The sequence below is a fragment of the Pantherophis guttatus genome, chromosome 6 (assembly GCF_059756535.1).
Source record: "Pantherophis guttatus breed Tessera chromosome 6, ASM5975653v1, whole genome shotgun sequence".
Taxonomy (NCBI): Eukaryota; Metazoa; Chordata; class Lepidosauria; order Squamata; family Colubridae; genus Pantherophis; species Pantherophis guttatus.
This window is the reverse complement of record NC_142068.1, coordinates 93,016,149-93,042,832: the sequence shown is the minus strand read 5'-3', so window position 1 is coordinate 93,042,832 and position 26,684 is coordinate 93,016,149. Positions and strand designations below refer to the sequence as shown.

The following is a 26,684-nucleotide window of genomic DNA, read 5'->3' as shown; positions in this document are numbered from 1 at the left end:
TATATATGCATATTCTTTCTAGCCAGGTTTTACCTACGTAAGCTACGATGTTATGCAGCCCTGGTTCTGTGAAATCTCATTCACAAGTTTCTGGGCTTTTTGTTTCTTGCTGACAGACAGCAGACTCTGTGCTGCCCTTTGGGAGACAGAACCAGGGCTGCATAACATCGTAGCTTACGTAGGTAAAACCTGGCTAGAAAGAATATGCACATAAAAGCCTACATATATATATATATATATATGCAGGTCTGTATTTTCTTCCATCGTTTGCTTTGCATGTAACTACTTCCAATTATAATGGCATTTTTATATTTTCTTTTTTTTAAAAAAAAGTGATTCTCTTTAATCTTTATTGATATTGGTCTATCTCAGGGGTCGGTAACCTTAAACATTCAAAGAGCCACAAAGGTCCTAACCGGAAGCCCTCCATTCAATTCTGGAGCCGACCAGAAGTCCAGTTTCCCCACCATAGAATCTCCTCCTAGCGCGATGTCCTTTTTCCTCTACCTGCCCTAACCAAAAGCCCTATCAATTGTGGAGCAGACCAGCGACAGGGAGCCGCAGCAGAGGGATAAAAGAGCCACATGTGGCTCCTGAGCCGCAGATTGCTGACCACTCGTCTATCTTAATAAAGAGGCTGATTTCCCTGGTCACACTCCTCACTGTTACTGGGCCAGGCAGTGGCAATATAGAATTTATTTCATATTTAGTCATTTTCCTCCATTTTACTTAACAGGTTTGATCCAGTTATTATGCTTCTTGCTGCTCCATCAGATTACTGATATGGTACCTATCACGTGGTGTTAGGTACTGCGTTTATAGGTACCTATCACACACACACAAACACATACACACACATATATATATATGACACAGTGGCTCAGTAGCTAAGATGCTGAGCTTGTTGATCGAAAGGTCGGCAGTTCAGCGGTTCGAATCCCTAGTGCTGTGTTAACGCGGTGAGTTTACGTTACTTGTCCCAGCTTCTGCCAACCTAGCAGTTTGAAAGCAGGTAAAAAATGCAAGTAGAAAAATAGGGACCACCTATGGTGGGAAGGTAACAGCGTTCTGTGCGCCTTTGGCATTTAGCCATGCCGGCCACATGACCACGGAGACGTCTTCGGACAGCGCTGGCTCTTTGGCTTTGAAACTGAGATAAGCACCGCCCCCTAGAGTCAGGACTGACTAGCACATATGTGCGAAGGGAACCTTTACCTTTACCTATCAGAGCAGGGGGTTGGACTAGAAGACCTCCAAGGTCCCTTCCAGCTCTATTCTGAATAACACAATCTATGTGCAGCCCTTTGACTGCTCTTGTTAATGGCAAGGAGATCAGGCAGAGATATCCATCCAGACAAAGGGTAAAAATCACACTTTCTGTTTTTTGATCACAAAAAAACGGAGGGCCATTCCTGCCTTTTTTTTACAACTCCGATTGTGCACAATTGTGCAATTCCTTTTTACAACAAGGAAAGTTATTGCCTATTAATAAGTCATGGATTAGTGTTCTTGGCGGAGGAGGGTGACATCAATGCTCAGCTTCAGAAAAAAAATCCCCTGTATGTAGAAAATTAACTCGTGGTGTAGAGCCTCACCACCCACCGTCCCCGAGAACTGGCTGTCAAGATTTTGGGTAGTGTAGGAAGTTAGCACCCTCCCCTCTCCTAGAAAAATGAGATATTTTAGGAAATATTAAAAGGGCAGAATATTTCTCCTAAAAGGGAGGCAGAAACTCACCCCCCCCCCACTTTTGTCAATGGGCCATTAAGGCCTGGGCCAGTCTATTCTACATAACAAAGATCTACCTCCTTCAGGCAGAGCCATAGTAGGAATTGCCCAAAGCCCCTTTCATTACATCATCACCCAGCAAGGCTCAACCAAGCTCGGGACTCAAAAACACAACCTACAAAGTTACCTCTGCATGGCCCCATGGGAGTCTGTCAACCAATCAGAATACAAGCTCAAATTCAAAACCCCAGAAAGGGCGTAAAACTCAGGCACTCTCAGCATCTCCTCCCTTTTTTCTTCCTCTTCACCCAAGATCTTCAAGACATGTGATCCTGTCCACCCTTAAAACTATCATTCCAAGCAGCCACCATGTTTCCGGTGTCTTTCTCCCCACTTGGAACTGAACCCAGAAGGCCATTTCTTCCAACAGTAGCAAATCTATCTCTCCAGCACGTGTGTTCATGTGTGAGCTTGTGCCCATTTTAACTTATACCATTTTAAAAAGCAAACATAAAGTTCTTTGCATTTAGGTTAAAATAAATAAATGTTTTTGCATCTTGCACAGAAACCCCGGACCTCACTTTGATTCTTGCAATGAGTACTTACCAAATTGTGGTGTGTGTGTTTTAATACTCCGTTGCACAATATGTAACAAAGAGAAAAGCATGGAATAGTGGCTATGATGTTGGAATCGGCCTGGGAGAGATATCCATGCTTCTCTCCTTCACTCAACCATGGAGGTGACTGGGTGACTTTGAGCCCATTTTTCTCTTGCAGCCCAACGGAGATACAAACAGGATCATTCACCCCACACATGCCAGCTAGCTTCAGTTTCACAAGGAAATGTTAGACAGATATAAGATAATATTTATTGTCATTTTTTTTTCTGTGAACACATCGGCACACATTAAAAAAGGAAATTCGAATGCCCGCTCTCAAAAGAAAATAAGCCAAAATGTTGAAAAATATGAAAATGGAAATATATATACCGTATTTTTTGGCGTATAAGATGCACCTTTCCCCCCCCCAAAAGGGGGTGAAAATTTAGGTGTGTCTTATACACCGAATGTAACCCCGCCCACCCACTGACCCCCACCTTTTGGCCTCTGCCTCCCAGCAATTTACTTCCTTGCAGCAAGCAGCAAGAAGAAACAGCCCATTTCAGCTTCAGCACAGCCTAATTAGCACAAGTTGATTGGGTCCGCCTCCCGACTCTCAGCTGTTTTGCTCTCAGCTGTTTTGTGCGGGCCTCTGTTGCTTGCTGCAAGGAGGTAAAATTGCTGGAACAGATTTTTTTTCCCCCTTGTGCTAATCAAGCTATGCTGAAAACGAAAATGAAAGTAAAGCAGGCTGTTTGCTGCAAGGAGGCAAAATTGCTGGGAGGCAGAGGCAGATTTCTTTTTCTTGTTTTCCTCACCAAAAAAGATAGGTACGTTTTATAGTCCGGTGCATCTTATACTCCAAAAAATATGGTATATTTATATATAGTAAATTTATTTATTTATACACCATTCCAATCAAGGTGACTTAAGGTACCAGGTAAAAAGCAGGAGACTGTTGCGTTCTAGTCCTGCCTTAGCCAGGAAAGCCAGCTGGGGGACTTTGGGTCAGTCACTCTTATTCAGCCCAACTCACCTCACAGGGTTGTTGTGGGGAAAATAAGGAGGAGGAATGTCCCTTGGATATCTTTGCCATCTTGAGTTATTTGTAAAAAATAATTAAGACAGGATACAAATAAATAAAGTGATGCTTAAAACTGAAAGGACATTTTGGGATTATTATTATTTTTTAATTTGTGTAATGCACGATGCCACCCTAAACACATTTAAAGAAATAAGGACAAAATAGACAATTTCACAACTCTAAATCATTATCCCTGAGGAGTGAGAGTGCTCAGCGTATCCTACCTTCCTTCCCCTCCTTAACTATAGCTTAAATCCTAAAGTTATCCCATTTCCAATCAGGATCATACTGATGTTCACACGAGGATCGTGGAAGATTTTTTCGTTTAGCTGATGAATATGCTGGGCTGCGCGATCACTTTTGCCTGGTTTAAGTACTTTTCCCGATACCAAGACCTGTTAGAAAACAGAGAGTAAACCATACAGAGCATGCAGGATTCACGCCATGTATTACAACACTGTTACATTGGAGAGAAGCGTCAGAGAAGGCCTGGAAACTCAAATGTAACTCTTGGCTGAGGCTCATTAAAATAGCTACCTCTTTTCTCAGGACTAAACCGCTAGGACAGTGATGGCTAACCTTTTTGCCATCGGGTGCCAGGAGGGGGGGTTTGCACGCGTGTGTGCCCACACCCATAATTCTATGCACCCCTCCCCCACACATGCACGTGCGACCCCCCCTCCCCCCTGCTCCTGCACACAGTGGCCCGGTAGGCCCGTTTTTCTTTCTCACCTGGCTCCAGGGCCTCTCTAGGAGTCTGGGGAGGGTGAAAACGGCCTTCCCCACCTCCCTGGAGGTCCTCCGGAAGCCAAAAACACCCCGTTTGGTGGGACCGGAAGTTGTCAAATGGGGCGTTTTTGGCCTCCGGAAGACCTCTGGGTGGGGGGGAAGGCTGTTTTCACCCTCCCCAGACTCCTAGAGAGGCTCTGGAGCCAGGTGAGAAAGAAAAATGAGCCTTCCCCACCTCCCCCAGGCCCTCCGGAGGCAGGGAACGGCCTGTTTCCCTACTTCTGGTGGGCCCAGAAGGCCTGAAAATCACCTGGCCGGCGCACGCATGCACGCATGCACGCCAGAGCTGAGCTCGCATGCCCACCGATATGGCTACGTGTGCCACCTGTGGCACGCGTGCCATAGGTTCGCCATTACAGCGCTAGGATATCCGTGTTCTGCTGCAACCACACAAACCTGGAAACAGTTCTGGGCAGTTTAGTAAGGTGCAGGCAATTGGGGCCTCTACAATCTGTCTGTTCCAAACTGCTGCCTTGCCCTACCCTTGCATGACTAAGTTTACAATTGGACCTTTGTTTTATGAATCACCCTGGCTAAAGCAAAGATTCCATACCGTCCGGGAGGTTTATTACAAAGTCAGGGCGGGCTGCACTGCAACTTTAATCCTCAAATATTGCGATACTGCTATCATGCCACCCCTAATCCGTCTTTTCATTACACTAGACATTCCCATTTCCTGTTCTTCATTTTAGCCTCCAGCCCCCTAATCATCTTCGTTGCTCTTCTCTGCACTCTTTCCAGAGTCTCCACATCTTTTTTACATCATGGCGACCAAAACTGGATGCAGCATTCCAAGTGTGCTCTTACTAACTAAGGCTTTGTAAAGCGTTACTAGGCCTTCAGGTGATCTTGATTCTATCCCTCTGTTTGTTTGTTTGTTTGTTTGTTTGTTTTATTAAATTTATATACCGCCCTACTCCCGAAGGACTCTGGGCGGTGAACAGGCACAAAATAAAATACATAAATACAAAAGTTAGAAACATAATTAAAACCAAATTAAATAATTTAGCCCAAGAAAATTAAAAATCCCAATAATTTAAAACAAATTAAAATTTCAATTTAAAAATTTAAAAGAAAGGGGAGAAAATTAGGCCAGGCCGGCTTGCTGGAATAGGAGGGTCTTAAGAGCACGGCGGAAAGTGTGCAGATCCGGGATCCTCCGTATCTCCGGGGGGAGCTCATTCCAGATAGTGGGTGGCCCCACAGAGAAGGCCCTCCCCCTGGGGGCCGCCAGTCAACACTGCTTGGTTGACGGCACCCGGAGGAGCCCCTCTCTATGAGAGCGTACCGGCCGGTGGGAGGCTGTTTGTGGTAGTAGGCGGTCCCGCAAGTACCCAGGTCCTAAGCCATGGAGCGCTCTAAAGATGGTGACCTTTAAGGTGTTCTTATTCATGTGTTATGCGTTAGGGAGGGTCCACGCACCGCCCCCCCCCGTGCCCCATTTTGGGCCTAGTAGGTCTCCCTGGACTTACCTGGGAGCCAAAATGGGGCATGTGGGGATTCCTGGAAGGGGCGAGGTGGGGCGGGGCCAGCCAGCCATTTAACTACCAGCTCGTCCGAACCGGCCCAAACCAGCTGAATCCCACCTCTGTCCCCACCTCTTGGTCCGTGGACCGGCACTGGGCCGCGGTATGTCAGAAACCGGGCCGGGCAAACAAGCAAAGCCCCATTTGAGGGATGCAGGTAGCACATGAAACCAGGCCCCCTTCAGTCCACAGAAATTCCTCTCCCCACAGAACTGGATGTCAGCACTTCAACCTGCATTTACTCTAGTGCTGACATAAGAAGGAGAAGCGAAGGCGTCTGGAAAGGGACGGCTGACTTTTCACCTACTTATTTTCCCTGGAGATAATGTTTCCGAGGAGATGAGATGGGAGGGGGGAATTCCTTTGAGTTGGAGTAGATTAGGGGTAGAATGACTTGGAAGATGGCCAATGAGTGCAGGGGAGTGGGTAACGGAAAGGGAGGGTTTTGGGGCTGGACGTCAGTGTTGGCTTCGATTGTAGTCGGGTTTAGAATGCCGTGCTTAATAAATAGGAGTTTTCCTTCAAAGACTTCATTTGAAATGCAATTTATTTGAGACGACCTCGAAACTTGACACTGGCCCTTTGCTCAAAAGAATAGAACAGAACACAGATGGAAGGGACCTTGGAGGGCTTCTAGTCCAACCCCCTGCTCAGGCTGGGGGCCACTGCCTTGTATCACAGAGTCCAGGTGAGGCAATGCTAAGTTTGCTTTCCTAGATGTTTTGCCTACTGCTGCCATATTTCTACTCCAAGGTCATTACTCTGATTTCTCCTTTGAGTCTCGATGATTCTGTCATCAACCAACCTCAGATTTTGGCACGGGATGCCTCTTAATCCAGAGTCTAAATGGCGCCACACAAAAAGGTGGGAAAAGCCGCCATGTTCATGGATAAGTTGCACTGGTGCTTTTTCCAAAAGGCAACTGGACTTCCTTGGGGTTTTTTTCCCCCTTGAAAATGTTTTGCTTCTCATCCAAGAAGCTTCTTCAGTTCTTCAGAGAACTTCGAAGCTTCTTGGGTGAGAAGCGAAACTTTTTCAAGGAAAAAAAAAATCAAGGAAGTCCAGCTGCCTTTTGGAAAAAGCACTTTTGGGACAAACATGACCTGGATGATGGAGCATCTTGGGGCAAAGGCTGTAGGATGTTCAACCGTGCAAGGATCCAAAAACCAAAGGCAGAGATACAGAATGGGAGACGTGGCTTGGTGGCAGCCCACATGAAATGGATCTACTGTAGTGACCAAAATTGTGGAAACCTTTTGGGAAAAGTGTATTTTCTAAAACTAGCTAATAACACTACTTTTTGGGGGGAGTAGTACCATAAAATTATATATCAGTGGAAAGATAATTAAATCAAGAATGTAATGCAATGTCTTTTATGAAGGATTTGCTGTTAGAATAGCAGTTACAGTAGAAAGAAGAAAAGTGAAACACGTAGAAAAAATGAAATATACAAAAATTATCACCATAGAAAAAATGAGATATACAAAAATTATCACCATAGAAAAAATGAGATATACAAAAATTATGATGTCAGTTAATACTTAGTTGGGTAACCTTTAGCATGAATGACGGCCTTACAACGTCTTCCCATGGAGTGAACCAAGCCTTTTAGTTCTGCAGCTGTGCTAATGTGAAACCAAGATTGAATGATGGCTTCTATTAACTGGGTTTTATTGCTGGGTCGCTTCTGACTAACAAGTTTCTTTAGTCGGCTCCAGCAGTGGGTTGCCCCCAGTTCGCACCGGTTCTATAGAACTGGTAGTAAAACCGGTGGGAGGCTCCGCCCACTGACCCCGACATCATCAAAACGCTTCTGCACATGCGCAGCCCCATTGTGAACCGGTAGTAAAAGTAAGTAGAACCCACCCCTGGTCAGTTCCATAGATTTTCAATTGGGTTAAGGTCTGGGCTATTCCCAGGCCATTCCAGCAGTGGAATATGATTAACTTGAAACTCCCCCCCCCCCCAAAAAAAAAAAAAGTGGTGTTATTCGCCATCAAATCTCAAAAATACACTTTTCCCAAAAGGTTTCCACAATTTTGGCCACTACTGTAGGACTATTTATTTATTTATTTTATTAGTCATATTTCTATGCTGCCCACTCTCCAAGGACTCTGGGCGGCTTACACCAAAGACAGTATACTAAATAGCATATTGCCCCCAACAATCTGGGTCCTCATTTTATCCACCTCGGAAGGATGGAAGGCTGAGTCAACCTTGAGCTGGTGAGATTTGATCCGCTGATCTGCTGAACTAGCAGTCAGCGGAAGTAGCTGCAGTACTGCACTCTAACCACTGCGCCACCTCGGCTCTTATCATGGGCTGAACTTGATCTTAAGCAACCGAATAGAACCATCAGTGTGATCTGGGTTGGATTAAGAGACACCCTGCATTCCTGCCTTGTCTTGAATCCTGGGCTGGTTGGATTCATCTATTTCTGGGCTTAGAAGAAGGTAGATGATTGGGTATCAATTGACTGATTCATTTATTTAGGTTCTACACTGGTACAATCCAGGGACTTGCAGTGGTAGGCAAAGATAATGACCAAATAAATGAAGATAAAATAACCTCAATACAATAATAGCAAAATAACATGAATGAGTGAATGAATGAATGAATGAATGAATGAATGAATGAATGAATGAATGAATGAACGAATGAATGGGTATGGCAAGGCCTAGAGGTCCGAAAGTTCCTTTAAAAAAAAGGAGATTCAGAGAGAATATTAGGAGGAATTTCTTAAGATTTGCTTTGCATAGAAAAGTGGAGGGACTCCTCCATCCTACGCTGGATTTACAAATAGGTTTGTTTAGGGTGGCTTAATGAATCCTCTTACTGAGCAGGGGGTTGGACTAGATGACCTCTAGATGATCTAGCATTAACATAAGATTATTAGCATTTAGAGGATCTTGTAGGTCTGAAAAGAATTGGTTCTTCTGAAGGAGAAGAAAACTAGATTCCAAAGAATGTTGTTTTGGATTTGGGCCTCAGGCTGAACCTTCTACTCTGTTTTTCTTGAGAATATGCTTTATGATTGACCCCTTCTCCCCTCTGGCCAGTGACCCAAAAGAAGGGTGGATAAAACAGGTTCTAATCCAGAAAAGCCACCAAGTGAAAAAGTGTTCCCACTTTTTCTGAAGTACTTACGTTGTCAAGAACTAATATCTTCCCTTTTTTTATGAGCCGTAAACATTTTTCATAGTAATCGTTGTAACTCTCTTTGTCCGCATGGATGAAAGCCAGGTCAAATGTTCCAGCTTCACCATTGGCCAGAAGTTCCTCTACAAAAACACACACACACATACACACACAAATCAGAATAAGTTTTTGGTTTTTTTTTAAATGCAAAAATTCCCTTCTGTCCACCTTCTCTGTCATTGTACTCTTTTTTAAATTTTTTTTTATTAAACAGTTTTTAAATTTTTTTTGACATTTTTCTTCTTTACAACATTTCCACATCCATTATATATCCATTTTCCCACTCTTACTTCAATTTATCTTTATCTACACATGTGGTTCCATTATTTTTTATACATCATAATATATTCATATAGTAAATTACAATCATTCATTATGTGTCATTTCCATTTATATAAATTTGTTACTAATTTCTAACTCATATATCTTCTTCATTCAAACTTTCCTTAATCTTTACACCTATCCTCTAATCATTTATACCATTCATTCCATACCATATAGTACTCTGTTTCTTCTTTATCTTTTATTTCTTTTGTAAGTCTATCCATCTCTGCACACTCTAGAACTTTCCTTATCACATTTTCCTCTGATAGTTTATTGTTATTTTTCCAATTTTGTGCATTATACATTATTCTCGCTGCTGTTGTAATATGTCGTCGTACTCTTATCTGCAGTGGTTAAAAGGCAGTATTGCAGGCTAATTCTGCCCACTGCCAGCAGTTCGATCCTGACGGGCTCAAGGTTGACTCAGCCTTCTATCCTTCCGAGGTGGGTAAAACAAAGACCCAGATTGTTGGGGGCGATGTGCTGATTCTGTAAACTGTTTAGAGGGGGCTGTAAAAGCACCGTGAAGCGGTATATAAGTCTCAGTTCTATTACTATTCGGACAAGTCCAACCTGCAAAGGGAAGGGGACGAGGAACGATAAGAATCCTGAATTCCAATTTCCTCTTAAGCCAAACCAACCTCACTATTCAGACATGACTCTATCTGTGAAACCACAGTTTTTGGGGATGGAGTTCCCATCTCTCCCAAAGGTGCTTTTTCAGGAGGCAACTGATTCAACAATCAGTTAGCCCCCCTCCCCCCACTCTATCCTGTCCTTTATTTCCTGGTTTGTAGCTCATCTCAATCACGTGGTACAGCTCTAAAAATTGGAAAGAAGAAATGATACCTAGGATGAAGAAATTGTTAGGAAAATGTTGGGACTGTGCCGAAATGAGTAAACTGACATTTGAAATAAGAGAGCAGGAAGAAAAACAATATTATTTATTTATTTATTTATTTTATTAAATTTCTATACCGCCCTTCTCCCAAAGAACTCAGGGCGGTGAACAGCCACAAGATAAAACACATAAATACAAAAATTTAAAATAAAATAAAAACAAATTAAATAGTTTGGCTGAACAAATTTAAAATACCCCATAATTTGATATGGGATCTATTTTACCATTGGGTAGATAATAAAAAATGTTGCTATGTAAGTAAATGTTGAAATATTTTAAATGATGATACAACCGATATATTTTATATAAGAATAAATTTTGGATATGTAGTGATATTGTGAAGAGAGGAGAGGGCACTAGGGATGCAAACCGACCGATGTACTGTCTGTACTTGATTGAATGAATGATGTTTATATGTTTTATTTTTATTTTTTTGTTTTAAAATTAAAAAATGATTTGGTAAAAAATAAATAAATCACGTGGTACAGCTGATACCCCCTCCTAACTGTTGTACTTACAGTTGCTGTCTTGGAAGGTAAGCAGCTGAGCTTCTAAATGCTCCATTTTCAGCGCTGCGTGCAAATCGCGCGCTCACCAAACCGATTGTTAAACTGGCAGCATCCCACCACTGGAGGGAGAGTTGATGCCTGAATAGACACCCCCCCACAAGCCCCCCAACCCTTCCAGTCGAACCCCTTTGCTTCCACCTACCTAACGTTTCAATGGCTGGCTTTATCCTTAGATCGATCTTACGTAGCACCCCGGCCTGGAAGGAAACAAAACAGGTCAAAGATTTCATGAGGAAGGGATCGGCCACATTTTGAGGTCCCAGATGCTCAGCCTCCCCATCTTGTGTGTGTATTTGTTTAGGTTTGTTTGTGTAGACCTGTGATGGAGAACCTATGGCACGTGTGCCAGAGGTGGCACACAGAGCCCTCTCTGTGGTGGCATGCATGCCATCGCCAGCGGCTCTCCTTGTTTACGGCACACATGCTGGCCAGCTGGTTTTTCCGAGTGCTGGAGCACCGGAAAATGGCCTGAAAAATGGCCAAAAAACAAGCTGTTATTCCAGTTGTTTTCAGGCCATTTTCCAGGCCATTTCCAGGCCCAAAACAGCCCGAAAATGGTCCAAAAAATGGCCCAAAACAGCCTGGAAACAGCCTGGTTTTGGCCATTTTTTCAGGCCATTTTGCGGCTGTTTTTTGGGCTTTTTTCAGGCCATTTTGGGGCACAAAACGGCCTGAAAAACAGCCTGAAAACAGCCTGAAAAACTGCCAAAAAAGACATGCACATACCGGCCAGCTAGTCTTCAGGTTTCCAGTGCTCACACATACATGTGCATGCACACACATTCTAGTTTGGGCACTCAGTGCCGAAAAGGTTCGCCATCATTGGCGTAGACAATCCATTGAGGTGGTAGCATTTCAAGAAAGGAATTGAATTTTTTAGTAGTCTATTTTTTAATGGGTCTAAAGTAGGGAAATAGCACTGCTTCAAGAACTCTGTGGGTGGGATTTATCCTACTCTTGAAAAGTCCTCTTAAATGCCCAAAAGATCCCCAAATGATAATTTTAAAGTGTTTAAAGATGAGGAGGGGGGTAAAAGACTACACACAGTCCTCAATTTAAGACCACAATTGGGCCCAAAATTTCCATTGCTAAGCAAGACACTTCTAAAGTCAGTTTTGCCCCATTTTATGACCTTTCTTGCTACCGTTGTTAAGTGAATCACTGCAGCTGTTAAGTTAGTCACATGGTTGTTAAGTGAATCTGGCTCCCCCCCCATTGACTTTGCTTGTCAGGTTGCAAGAGGGGATCACATGACCCTGGGACATTGCAACCGTCATAAATATGAGTCAGTTGCCGAAGCATCGGAATTCTGATCACATGACCACGGGGATACTATTAATGCAATATAAACATATATATTAACATTAATAAATCAAATGAGATCATCGTAGTTTTTAGAAAGAGCTGGCATGGTCATACTCAAGGATCAGTATCAAGGATGCAGCTGTAGAGGTGGTCAACGGTATTAAGTATCTGGGGGTGTAGATAAGTAGCAATCTGAACTGGTCTCTCCACACATCATCCTCAGTGAAGCGTGCAAACCAGCGCCTGCATTTCCTGCGTCGGATGAGGAGAGGACATCTTTCTCCTTCTGTCCTGGCCACTTTTTACAGAGGTATGATCGAGAGCGTTTTACCAAACTGCATCCCTGTTTGTGGTTTGGTGGCAGCAATGCCTCAGATAGAAAGTCCATACAGAGAGTGGTGAATACAGCGGAGAAGATTATAGGAAGCTCGCTTCCTGTTGCTCTGGATACTGTGCTTAGAGGTCAAAGCATCGTTAGAGACCCCACACATCCACTCCATGCTCCTCTCTGGGAGGAGGTTTCGAAGTATTTCTAGCAGGACTACCAGTTTCAGTAACAGCTTTGTTCCCAATGCCATCCGTCTGGTAAACTCGCAAGATTCGTTTTTCTTGCCACGTACATGTATACATCTGAACTAGACTGTGTTGTTTCTCTGTGTCATATAATATATCTGGATATATGCATAATTTTGTATTTATTATCTTTAATATACCCTGTTTCCCCCAAAATAAAAAAGAGCCTTGGTAGTACAGTGGTCTAAAGCACCCTGTTATTAACACAGCTGCCTGCAATTACTGCAGGTTCGAATCTTACCAGGCTCAGCCTTCCATCCTTTCTAAGGTAGGTTAAATGAGGACCCAGTTTGTGGGGGCAATAAACTGACTTTGTATAAATATACAAAAGTATGAAGGCTATTGCTTAATGCATTGTAAGCCGCCTTGAGTCTCCGGAGAAGGGCGGCATATAAATCAAATAAAAATAAAAAAAATAAGACATCCCCTGATAATAAACCCAATCGGGCTTTTGAGTGCATGGCAATAAGGCCAAGCGCTTTTTTCAGGGTTCAAAAAAATATAAGACAGGGTCTTATTTCGGGGTAACACGGTATATATGTAGTATATATTGGAGGTGGTGACCTTTTGAGAGCTGTACGCAATGAAATTTCACTTTAATGCATGCCGATTAGGGTACATTCAAAGTGACAATAAAATTATTGTCTAAGAAGTAATATATCTGAGTAGGCAATGAAACATGATCTAATTAAATAATATGATCTTGTTAGATAATAAGAATTCTAGGAGAGATGACAGTTGTGGGGTGAGAGAGATGGGGTCACGGGACAGATTGTCAGCATTGGCTTCGATTGTGGTGCTGCGCTCACCGCCTTGCAATTTTGACACAGTTTATGGGCGTCCCTGAGAATAATCAGGGGGAGAAAGGATTAACTACCGTAAATCCATAACAGCACCGTTCTTCTAATCAGATTTGTGGATCCCTGCAAACCAGCGAATCAATCGAATGTCAGCAAATATTAATACCACATCCTCTCTCATGCCTTGATTAAGCCCCAGTTCTCTGAGTGACTTACTCTACCTCTTTCCACACTGGCTTTCCGATGCTGGCCAAATCTTCATTGATCTCGCAGGCAACAATTCTGCCATCTTCTGGTAGGACTAGAGCCATGCTTAAAGTATTGTACCCAGCAGAAACTCCTACAGAGAAATTACAAAAACACGGCTGAAGGGAGTTTTAATGTTGAAGCATCCCTGGCCTCGAGTTGCCATAGGCAAAGGGGATGGGAAACCGATGAAGCAACATGGCAGCCAAAGACAGGAGCACATTCCAGACATATCTTTCTCAAGGCTGTCCCAAGGTTATCCACAGCGGCCGGAGGGGAGTGATCTCTACAATCCACAAATCACTGTTGGTGAATGTGATTGATGACACACCCTGGGGGGAGGGGGGAAAACAGGGTCATGATTGGGGTGTAAATTATGTGGAGTCAAAGTTGGCTTCACTTGGAATGTGCCGACATGAAGCTCCTAATAAATAACTGGATTTCTTTTGAAACTTGGCTCATGATTTAATTAGGGCATCCGTCGGAACCCTGACATCCGGTTTCCGAATGAATAAGAACGTACAGGTAGTCCTCCACTTACGACCGCAATCGGGAGGGTTTTTTTTTTTAAGTGAGATGTGCTCAAGTTTACAACCTTTATTGCCATGGTTGTTAAGCGAACCAATGCGGTTGTTCAGTGAATCATGCAAATCCTTAAGCAAACCCAGCTTCCCACATTGACTTTTCTTGTCAGACGTCGGCTGGGAAGATCACAAATGGGGATCACGTAACCCTGGGTCACATGCACCTGTCGAAAATACAGGCCAGGGTGCCCAAATTTTGATCTCGTGACCATGAGGATAGCAATAGCAAGAGCCTTGGTAGTACAGTGGTCTAAAGTACCCTGTTATTAAAACCAGCTGCCTGCAATTACTGCAGGTTCAAATCTCGCCAGGCTCAAGGTTGACTCAGCCTTCCATCCTTTCTAAGGTAGGTGAAATGAGGACCCAGTTTGTGGGGGCAATAAGCTGACTTCGTATAAATATACAAAAGGATGAAGGCTATTGCTTAGTGCACTGTAAGCTGCCCTGAGACTCCGGAGAAGGGCGGCATATAAATCAAATTAAAAAAAAAATAGCAACAGCACTTAGACACTGCTTCACAGTGCTTTACAACTCCTCTCTTAGCTGTTTATAGAGTCAGCATATTGCCCCCAACAAGCTGGGTCCTCTTTTTACTGACCTCGGAAGAATGGAAGGCTGAGTCAACTTTGAGCCATCAGGATCGAACTACTAGCAGTGGGCAGAATTAGCCTGCATTCTAACCACTGTGACACTATGGTCTTAAATGTGAGGACTGATCACAAGTCACGCTTCAGTGCCATTGTAACTTCGAGCAATCACTAAACCAAAGTCAAGGACTTATTTCATACCCCATTCTTCTTAACAGTAAAGTAATGTCAGCTTTCTCCTCTAACACTCTAGCTCGGGGGTGTCAAACTCAAGGCCTGGGGGCTGGATCCGGCCTATGGGATGCTTAAATCTGGCATGCAGGTTGCCCTGGAAACGGCAAAGAACTGGCCCATGATGCCTCTGCCAGTGAATATGGAGCTCGGGAAGGGTATGGGCAGCCCTCCCGAGCTCTGTTTTCACTAGCAGACGGTTGTAGGAGGGCAAGGCAGCTGAAAATGGAGCTCGGGAGCCCGTTTTATCTGGCACAGCACTCGGGTCACCACATGTGCCCACGACACGAATGTCGGTGCCCACTCTGGCCACGCCCACTCTGCCCCCCCCCGGTCAAACAAAACCCTGATGTGGCCCTCAATGAAATCAAGTTTGACACCCCTGGTCTAGCTCTTAAGTTCTGAAGAACCCCAAAGAGTAGACACTTATCCTCAAAAGAAAAGGATGGTGTCAGCTATCCCACTCAGTCATCTAGCAAAGAAAGACTCCTGGCCATTTGTTTTTGCCAAGCGTCTCCTTTAACTGAAGTTTAAATGGTTGCAGAAGTAGCATAAGCTGAGGATTTCCCAGGCCAACGATGCAAAGTAAATTAAAGTAAGTAAAGTAAGGGACTTGGTGGCTCAGTGGCTAAGACGCTTGTCAACCGAAAGGTTGGTAGTTCAGTGGTTTGAATCCCTAGTGCTGCGTAACGGGGTGAGCTCCTGTTACTTGTCCCAGCTTCTGCCAACCTAGCAGTTCGAAAGCACGTGAAAAATGCAAGTAGAAAAATAGGGACCACCTTTGGTGGGAAGGTAACAGCGTTCCGTGCGCCTTTGGCGTTTAGTCATGCCGGCCACATGACCATGGAGACGTCTTTGGACAGCACTGGCTCTTCGGCTTTGAAACAGAGATGAGAACCACCCCCTAGAGTCAGGAATGACTAGTACATATGTGTGGGGGAACCTTTACCTTTACTTTTAAGTAAAGTTATCTGTAAATGTCCAGTTAGGTGTTTGTATATTGTTTAGGGGACAGGTTCTCAGTTCCCAGCTCTGCATGCCAATGGTTGACCTTGGCTGGCTGAAGCTTCTCATAAGGCTCAACTGGGCTTCCATCCCCCCCTTTTTTCCTTATACTCCAATCTTTCCCTCCCCCACTCCACCCCCATTGCTAATGTCAGTTTGTCAGCTCATGAAGCTTGGACAGGAGGAGATGCAGCCGTGACAGATGGTTTAAAACAAACTGCCTTTTGGTTTTATTTCGCCAGAGTCTGGAATTGGTCGCCACATCATACAGCTTAAAAATAAAAGAGGGGAGTTTGAGGGAAGGGACCAGTTGTAACCTGAGGACTACCGGTAGAAGAAGATGAGACTGTGACCTGCGGAGTAGCCAGTACCATTGTGGTACTGAATCCCGAATCTTCCTGGTTGTAGGCAGTCTCACTTACCTATCTCAATTACCTTTTTTGCTCCAACAAGCCTGATCAGGTTTGTCACCAACTGGGCCTGATCACAAGAGATCCACAGCTTTTTGCCAGGAGTAGAAGTTGCAGCCTAGAAAAAGCCAAACAGGGAGACATGTGACACGTTCTCCTGCAAGTCCATGAACGTCATCTCTGAAAGAACCTTAGTAAGTCTGGGGGGGGGGGACCTCTGGAAACTGAGAAGTCCTGCATGACCTCTCTCTCTCTTCTTCTTGTGCCATGTCCGTCATCGGACGTTGGCGATCATGTTGGCAATCCTATTTTTGTCAACAGCTGTATGAAATAGTGCTGCTGAGTCCTAACCACTCCCTAAGGTTTTGAAGCCATGATCTTCTTCTTCTGCCTGGACCTCGTTTGCCTTCAATCTTTCCCTGGAGGATTAAGTGAAGGATGCCGTATTTTTCTGGGTGTCGCATCACATGTCCAAAATACTCTAACTTTCGCTTTTTAATGGCTTTGATTATTTCCCTTTGCTTACCCAGGCGGCTTATCACCTCCTCATTTGTGATTTTGTTAACCCAGTTTATACGTAACAGCCGCCTGTAAATCCATATTTCAAATGCTTCTAGTTTCTTCAAGTGGTTTTCTGTCAGAGACCAACTCTCTACTCCGTAGAGCAGGATAGAAAAGATGTAACATCTGACAAGCCTGATTTTCAGTTTTAGGCTTATATTGTGACTATCCCACAATTCAATTTATTGTTTAATGCAGACCTGGATTCATGGGTCACACCAGGTCCTGTGGCTGTTTCCTGCCCATGAGATCGATCAGAAATTACAAATCATATATATATATGTTTAATTCGGTTTTATTCTGTTTTTAAATTTTGTATTTATGTGTTTTTATCTTGTGGCTGTTCACCGCCCTGAGTCCTTTGGGAGTAGGGTGGTATACAAATCAAATAAACTAACTAAACTAACTAACTATATCTACGCCATGACAAAATGGAAGGACACTTCGATTCCTACCATGGACGAAGTTGATGGAGTTGGCTGAAATCGTGAGAATGGACTATTTTGATTAAAGAAAAGAATATAAGTACTTTTGTTTCTGCATGGAGACCGCTTCTGAACTTTGTGCTTGAAGTGGAAATGAGTGAAATTTTGATTTTGGGTTTTACCAATTAGATTGATAGCTCTTTATAGAAATGGCTTGTTTATATTGTGAAAAAACAAAAATTTGTGATTAGATGTTAATGCAATAGAGAGTTGGAAGTCAATGCTTCTTTTTCTCTTTCTCTTATCCTTCCTCACTTCTCTTCCCCCTCTTCCTCCCCACTGTTATCCTATTTATTATTGTATTTTGTATCTTATTTTATCTTATAACTCAATAAAAAATGTTAAACTAAGTCTACGCCAGCCACACAAATACAACTGCATTAGTTTTATTTCGAAGGAGCCTGTTACTATCTTTTCAAGCTTATATTATATTATATATATTCTATTCCAGTGATGGCTAACTTTTTTGCCGTCATATGCCAAAAGCGGAGGGAACGCGGGGCGGTCGTGAGTGTCCGTGCCCACACCCATAATTCATTGCGCCCCACCCCGCACATGTGCGTGCGACCCCCCTGCACTCCCTTCACTTTTGACACGCGATGGTGGGCCTGCTAGGCCTGTTTTTCACCCTCCCCAGGCTCCAGAGGCTTTCTAGGAGCCTGGGGAGAGCGAAAACAGCCTTCCCCATCCCCCTGGAGGCCTCCGGAGGCCGGAAACAGCCTGTTTCTTGACTTCCAGTGGGCCTGGAAGGCCCGAAAATCAGCTGGCTGGCGCGTGCATGCACACTGGAGCTGAGCTAGGGCAACACTTGCGTGCCCACCAATACGGCTCTGTGTGCCACCTGTGGCTCGCGTGCCACAGGTTCGCCATCTTGGTTCTATTCTATTCATATAATATAATTCATATAATTATATTCACCTGATAATCACCTCACATCCTGGACATAAATTGTTGGATTTTGTCAGCTTGGATCGACAGAGGCATTTAAAAGAAAAAAGCATCTGCCAATCAGGCAACTCAGCTGGGATCCTCAGAGTCTTTTGAAAGCATTTTTTACAACCTCTTCGCTCTGAAGAGGTTGTAGAAAAAATGCTTTTAAAAATAATAAAAAAAAGCCTCTGATGATTGTGCGGCTCAGCTGGGCATGGGGGGGGGCCAGGGATTTTTGCTACTGGTTCTCTGAACCACCCGCCTCTATCGCTACCGGATCGGGTGATCCGGTCCGAACCGGGAGCATTTCACCCCTGCTCTACACACCAGAACAACTAGACACAAGGACAGTTTTTCCCTGAATGCCATCACTCTGCTAAACAACTAATTCCCACAACACTGTTGAATTAACTACTAAGACTGTATTACTATTATTCTTCTCATCCTTCCTAGTATCTATCTCTTCCCACTTATGGCTATAACCATGTTGCTTGTACCTTTACAACTTATATTGTTTTTATTGTTTCCTCACCACAATGGAGCCCAAAATTTCTGCTGCTAAGTGAGACGTTTGTTAAGCAAGTCTTGCCCCATTTTACAACTTTTCTTGCCGCGGCTGTTAAGGGAATCACTGTCGGCATTAATTTAGTAATACGGTGGTTGTTTAGGGAAACTTGGCTTCCTTGTTGACTTTGTTTCTCAGAAGGTCGTAAAAAGGGGATCACGTGACTCCCACAGGACACTGCAACCGTCATAAATGTGAGTCGGTAGCCGTGTTTGAATTTTGACGATGGGGATGCTGCAATGTTTGTAAGTGTGAAAAACGGTCATAAGTCCCTTTTTAAAATGCTGTTGTAACTTTGAAATGGTCACTAAATGAGATGTCATTAAGTCCAGGACTACGTTCTGACCTAAGCTCCCTTAACAAGCAGGAGGAAGGACTTGGTCCCGGTTTTGACGGGACCAATTTATGTGACTGTGAATTACGTTCATTCAGTCAGCAAGGCTTGTCCAAACAGTCTTTCAGATGCATATTTATTAACACACCTTATCTCGCTGGGAAAGCTGCCAGATAACTAGTTTCCAACTGCAGACAAGGCAAAACTTGGCACAGAGTCTTTTCAAGTCATGAAAAGAACTTTCCACTTTGGCAACGGCCAACTGAATGAATTGTTTCCTGGAAAAGCCCACTCCCCGTTCGCTCCTCTTTTGTTTCCTATGGGAGGGGCCAATCACCTCCAAGGTATGGCTTTACTCCTGAGTCGACCCTGCTTTCTTAGTTGTCCTTGTCTTCTGGCAGCTCTGCACATGCGTATACTGGGAACGGGCTCCAGCTTTTCCTCTGCCTCACTGCTGTCTAGCTCCCTCTCTGCCTCCGATGCAGAGCCCTTGCCCGAGCTTTCCCCAGGCCCCAGGGCTCGCCCATGTTCCTCCCCAATCTCCTCACTGTCCGACTCTGCTGCCAGCTCCACAGGCTGCCGGCGGGCCCCACAGACTGGCTGTACATTAGTCTCCGAAGCCTGAGTCTTCGGAGAGGGGTGGCATATAAATTTAATTAATTAAATTAAATTAAATTATTTGGGATGTCTACTCTTAATTCTTCCACACACAAGGGCTGAAAAGACCCCCCCCCAAGTACAGAGGAGATGGAGTTAATTTGGAGGGTTCATGAATCCTGGGTTGATCCCCCTGAGGAAGAGACCATCAGAAGTTGGTCAGATCCATTGACAACCGGGACTCACCAATCTCAGCTTCTTCAAAAGCGGATGCTCTCGTACCGAATGATCCAAGACGTATTTGTGTAGGTTGCCAGTCCCTTGCAAGAAGCCGTATGAATGGCCGGAGGTGCCAAAGGCGAATAAATCTGACCCACGGTATCTTCTGCCTTTCAAAAGCAAACCAATCCATCCTCAGTCATATCATAAATACTTTAAATATTTGTTAATATTTCATTCAACCCATGGGACAGATGTTGCCGTCAGGAAGTTTCTTAAGCTTGGACATGCGCAGTAGCTCAGAAATCACAGGATAGTCTTATCTCTGTTACTACAGAGACGTGCTAAAGTTCTCTGGCAGGCTACCGTAAGTCTTAGGATGGAAGCTTGGCTGACGAACACATAACGCAGTGACATTCCCTCCATCATTTTCCTGTCTCACAACTGTCCTCTGGCTCCTGGACCTGTGTCCTGGACTTTCTTAGCGACATGATCCAGACATGCTCAATCACCCTTTGGAGATACCTAGCTCACTTTAAAAACTTAAGTGGGATGGGAGACCACCCAGAGATGCAGCGGCAGCCAAAAAAAGCCAATGCAATCCAAAACTGCATTAAGAGAGGGATACAATCAAGATCAAGTGAGATACTAATACCAAATCTTAGCAAGAGCACACCTAGAGTCCTGCATCCAGTTTTGGTCACCACGATATAAAAAAGATGTGGAGACTCTAGAAAGAGTGCAGGGAAGAGCAACCAAGATGATTAGGGGACTGGAGGCTAAAACATACGAAGAACAGTTGCAGGAACTGGGCATGGCTAGTCTAGTGAAGAGAAGGACCAGGGGAGACATGATAGGAGTGTTTTCAATATTTGAGGGGCTGCCACAAAGAGGAAGGGGTCTATTTTCCAAAGCACCTGAAGACCAGACAAGGAATAATGGATGGAAACGGAACAAGGAGAGATTCAACCTGGAAATGAGGAGAAAGTTTCTGACAGTGAGAACAATCAACCCAAGGAACAGGAGTTGCCTTTAGAACTTGTGGGAGCTTCATCACTGGAAGCTTTCAAGAAGAGACTGGATTGCCATTTGTCAGAAATGGTGGAGGATCTCCTGCTTGGTCGGGGGGTTGGAGTAGATGACCTACAATACTGTTGATGAACCTTTTCGGCACCGAGTGCCAAAATGGGAGTGCATGCATGCGCGCACCGGAAACCGGAAGAACAGCCTCCCAGTGCACATGCATCCGCCGGATGGCTGCTTTTCCGGTTTCTGGTACACGCATGTGCACCGGCCACTTGGTCTATTTCTGGCACACAAAGAGCCGTTGGATGGTGCGCATGCATGCGAAGACCAGCTGGCCGGTGCGCATGCACACGCCGGAAAGATGATGTCCCGGTTTCTGGCACATGCATGCACACCAGCTAGCTAGTTTTTGCACATGCATGCACACCAGAAACCAGAAGACCAGGTGGCACATGCATGTGCTGGAAACCAGAAGAGCAACCGCCCTGAAGACCAACTGGTTGGCGTGCCAGATCCCGGAAGAGCAACGGAAGAGTGACGGCTCGTGTGCCCGGAGAGATGGCTCTGCCATAGGTTCACCATCAAAGACCTACAAGATCCTTTCCAACTGTTATTCTGTATCTATCTTTGAAACGCTTGAGAAGAACACATTGAAATAAGCTAAGAAGAGTGGCTGTCGGGAACATCAGTCCTTGTTCACACAACATACTTATATCCTGGTTTCTGAACTGACCGGGGGGGTGGTGGGAGAAGAGCTGAAAGTCATAGATCATACGGCTGGAAGAGACCTCTTCTAATCCAACCCCTTACCCTTAGCTAGGTGGCTCAGGGGCTAAGACACTGAGCTTGTCGATCAGAAAGGTTGGCAGTTCGGCGGTTCAAATCCCTAGTACAGTTCTCCTGCGTGAGCAGGGGGTTGGACTAGATCCGTGATGGCGAACTGATGGCATGCGTGCCACAGGTCGCACGTGTAGCCATATCGGTGGGCACGCGAGCTCAGCTCCGACGCGTGCCAGTTGATTTTCAGGCCTTCTGGGCCCACCAGAAGTAGGGAAACAGGCTGTTTCCTGCCTCCGGAGGGCCTCGAGGGGTGGTGGGGAAAGCCCGTTTTTCTCTCTCCCCAGGCTCCAGAGCCTTTCTAGGAGTCTGGGGAGGGCGAAAAGGGCCTTCCCCACCCTCTGGAGGTCGGAAACGGCCCATTTGCCAACTTCCAGTGGGACTAGAAAGGCTCTGGTGCCTGGGGAGAGAGTAAAACGGGCCTACTGGGCCATCGCGTGCCAGGAGCGGGGGGAGTCGCGTGTGCATGCGTGGGGGCGGGACACATAGAATTATGGGTGTGGGCATGCACACCTGTGACCCCCACATGCGACCCCAACTCCTGGCACATGATGGTAAAAAGGTTAGCCATCGCTGGACTAGATGACCTCTAAGAGTCCCTTCTAACTCTGTTACTGTTACTATCCCTTGCTCAAGGCAGGAGTCAAAAAAAAAAATGGCAATCTGGAATAAGTTAACTCACTTTCCGCTGTTGTATCAATACAATACATTGAGTTCACCCATGACAATAAGCTGTTAAAGCTTAACCAAAATGAACACAAGTTTAGTGTGCTGTGTGAATCTTTTGCTAGAGGTACGCATGAGCGCTTAAAAATGTGTAGTCTGAAACACGTCATCCTACCCAGAAAAGAAACCGTGATCACAGGGGTGTCAAACTCAAGGCCCGGAGGCCGGATCCGGCCAGTGGGGTGCTTAGATCTGACCCACGGGGCCGCCGTGGAAACAGCAAAGGACCGACCTGTGGTACCTCTGGCAGCCAAAATGGAATTCACAAGGGCCCTCCTGAGCTCCGTTTTCGCTGGCAGAGGGTTGCAGGAGGCCATTGCAGCCGAAACGGAGCTCAGGGTCCCTTTTTTGCTGGCAGAATGCTCCCCTGGCCATGCCCCCCCTACTCCCCCCCTCCCCGAGATCAAACACAACTCTGATGCGGCCGTCAATGAAATTGAGTTTGACACCCCTGCCTTATCAGAAGATTAAGATGGATGGGACAACGGTAAATCGTGTCTTAGGGAACTAAGTAGACTAATCGGGGCTTAGCCCAATCTACTCCAATCCTCCTAAGCAGAGTCACTGGTCACTGTGAAAGCACAGTGACGTTTTGATCATAGTTTGCCCCACACAAAGCACCTTTTTTCAAAAGTTTGTTCCTATCACTTGCTTAAGGCAAAAAAACCAAAAAACCAAAACCTGCTTCTTTTGATCTGATTCTGCTTTGATGGCCACTCAAGACACAACGATGCACCTTCTCGGCAAAAATACTTAAGTGGTTTGCCCCAAACTTCTTCCAGCATTTTTAAGATTTCTCCATTTGGCCTTACAGCCTTGCATAACCGAGCCGAGGTGGCGCAGTGGTTAGAGTGCAGTACTGCAGCTACTTCAGCTGACTGCTAGTTCGGCAGATCAGCGGATCAAATCTCACCGGCTCAAGGTTGACTCAGCCTTCCATCCTTCTGAGGTGGATAAAATGAGGACCCAGATTGTTGGGGGCAATATGCTATTTAGTATACTGTCTTTGGTGTAAACCGCCCAGAGTCCTCGGAGAGTGGGCGGCATAGAAATATGACTAATAAAATAAATAAATAAATAAATAAATAAATATTAACAGAGTTGAAAGGGACCTTGTAGGTCATCTAGTCCAACCCCCCAACCAAGCAGGAGACCCTACACCATTTCTGACAGATGGCAGTCCAGTCTCTTGTTGAAAGCTTCCAGTGATGAAGTTCCCACAACTTCTAAAGGCAACTCCTGTTCCATGGGTTGATTGCTCTCACTGTCAGAAAATTTCTTCTTATTTCCAGGTTGAATCTCTTTCAGTTTCCATCCATTATTCCTTGTCTGACCTTCAGGTGCTTTGGAAAATAAACCCCTTCCTCTCTGTGGCAGCCCCTCAAATATTGAGAACACTCCTATCATGTCTCCCCTGGTCCTTCTCTTCACTAGACTAGCCATGCCCAGTTCCTGCAACTGTTCTTCGTATGTTTTAGCCTCCAGTCCCTTAATCATCTTGGTTGCTCTTTTCTGCACTCTTTCTAGAGTCTCCACATCTTTTTTATAGCGTGGTGACCAAAACTAGATGCAGGACTCTAGGTGTGGTTTTGCTAAGGCTTGGTATTATTATCTCACTTGATCTTGATTGTATCCCTCTCTTAATGCAGTTTTGGATTGCATTGGCCTTTTTTGGCTGCCGCTGCATCTCTGGGTGGTCTCCCATCCCACTTAAGTTTTTAAAGTGAGCTAGGTATCTCCAAAGGGTGATTGAGCATGTCTGGATTACGTCGCTAAGAAAGTCCAGGACACAGGTCCAGGAGCCAGAGGACAGTTGTGAGACAGGAAAATGATGGAGGGAATGTCACTGCGTTATGTGTTTGTCAGCCGAGCTTCCATCCTAAGACTTACGGTAGCCTGCCAGAGAACTTTAGCACGTCTCTGTAGTAACAGAGATAAGACTATCTTGTGATTTCTGAGCTACTGCGCATGTCCAAGCTTAAGGAAGAAAGTTCCTGATCTTTTTCCTTTGTCCGTCTCTGAGATAAAACTGCCGGTAACGATGTAGTTAGTAAGTTTGTTTTATTTTTTTATAATATAATGTTTCTTAGAATATATTTCAGGTTTCTTTTCTTTAAAGTATACAGCATGGAAAACAAGATCCATCCGTCTCTAATGAAGTGCAATTACCCCAGAGAAGTATCGAAGTTAATTTACGCTCTGACAGGGAAGAAGACCTCAACTATGTTTAAATCCCCTTACAGAATTCAACCCCCCCCCCCAAAAAATTTGGCCACTTTAACGTGGGACGGACTTCCAACTCCCAGAATTTTCTCTCCCAGCCAGAGATTTTTAGGATGATCTTGGACTGGGGCCTGCAGAATTAAAAAAAAGCTGGAGATCCCTGCAATCTAATCCCTCCTCCTCCTCCTCCTCCTCCCGTTTAGGCAGTGGGATGTCCCAACCCCCTTCCCTGCCTTGCCCCCCCCTTTTTTTTGCATGCACCCAAATTTTTATTAAAACAAAACCAAGTCAGGAACTATGAACAGAAAAACAAGAAACATGCCACCCCCTGCCTGTAAGGATTTTTATTTTCTCTCATCGCCCACGTTTTTTTTTTAATGGTTACCCCCTTGTTTAATTTAACCCTGTAACAGTTCCCAGCATCGAGACACAGAACTGCAGCAGCTGAGGGAGAATCGGTGGGTAAAGAAGTGCAATTTTTAGAAAACGGAAGAGGTGGAAAATCGGTAGTGTAATAATAGCAATAAAATTACCAAAGCCAAGTCATGTTTGTACTTTACAAAGTCCTACTTTCCGTCGGGCACTTAAGACCTTCCTCTTTCACCAAGCCGGGCTGGCATAATTAATTTTTTCTTTCCTTTTCCTAATTGTGTAAATTTTATTCTGAAGATCTTAAATTTAACTGATAAGCCAAATTGACTTAATTATTATTTATTGCTTCTATTCACATTTTTATATATATGTTTATTTTGACTGTTCACTGCCCTGAGTCCTTCGGGAGAAGGGTGGTATAAAAAAATTAATTAATTAATTAATTAATTAATTAAATAAATAATGTTTGTAAGCTGTCTGGAGTCGCCTTGACGTGCGACGGGTGGTAAACGAATCAATTAAATTAAATTAAATTAAATTAAATTAAACTCAAGATCTGTTCCTGACTGATCCCTCCACCCTCAATGAAAAAGATACTTCGGCTGCATTTCAGGAAGGGTTTCCATGGCTGTGATAGTTGCCTACTTTTGGTGTGTCAATTGATCTCGATAGGTGTGGTACTGGCCACAGATCAAAATGCCTTGCCCCATTTTCCAACCAGCCCCGCTTTCAGCGCTGGCCAGTTCCAGGCTGCAATGCCTTCCAACGCCGCTAGGAGGCGGGGGGAACAGATGCCTTGCCCGCTTCCTTTCTCTCCAACAGGTGGCCCGCGGGCGCAGCCCCCATTCCCAAAGCGATCCTAAACCCGGACGATCAAAATCGTGCACGGGGCACCCCAAAAAAGCTGGGGGGGGGGGAAGAAGCTCATCACGGGGGCGGGAAAGTCCTCGGGTGGGCGTCCCCCTTGCCCCCCCACTAGCGCTGGTGGGGGTGGGTTTCCCTCTTCCACCCACGCGGGCGCCAGGTTGGCGCTTCCCACCCACCCGCCTCCCTCTCCCACCCACCCACCCACCCGCGTGTCCGCGAGCGCCCGGGGATTCCCTCCTGCCCACGTGTCGCCTTACCCGCCAGGAAGCCCACCGCCAGCGCCGCCCCAACAGCCGCCGTGCCCCCCAGGAGGGTCTCGCGGGAGAAACCGGAGAAAACCATGCCCGGAGCAAAGGTGGTGGGAAGCGGATCCGGCAAGGAAAAGCTTTGGCTGCTTTTTCCCCAAGACCTGTCCGTCACGTGTCCCGGGCTGGCGAGCGGCCCCTGCAGGCGGCTGAACCCGGGACTTGAATTTTAACCCCG

General features: G+C 45.1%; 1 protein-coding gene across 1 annotated transcript; it reads right to left on the bottom strand.

The window, feature by feature from the left end:
• Positions 1–2,583: 2,583 nt before the first annotated feature.
• On the bottom strand, positions 2,584–26,634 carry COMTD1 (catechol-O-methyltransferase domain containing 1). Its single transcript, XM_060694130.2, has 7 exons — positions 26,459–26,634; positions 20,178–20,320; positions 16,472–16,577; positions 13,618–13,736; positions 10,861–10,915; positions 8,874–9,007; positions 2,584–3,806 (listed from the first exon to the last, which is right to left on the bottom strand). Exons 1-7 carry the CDS (start codon positions 26,541–26,543, stop codon positions 3,654–3,656), a joined length of 795 nt encoding a protein of 264 aa, XP_060550113.2. The 5' UTR covers positions 26,544–26,634; the 3' UTR covers positions 2,584–3,653.
• Between the last annotated feature and the right edge of the window lie 50 nt (positions 26,635–26,684).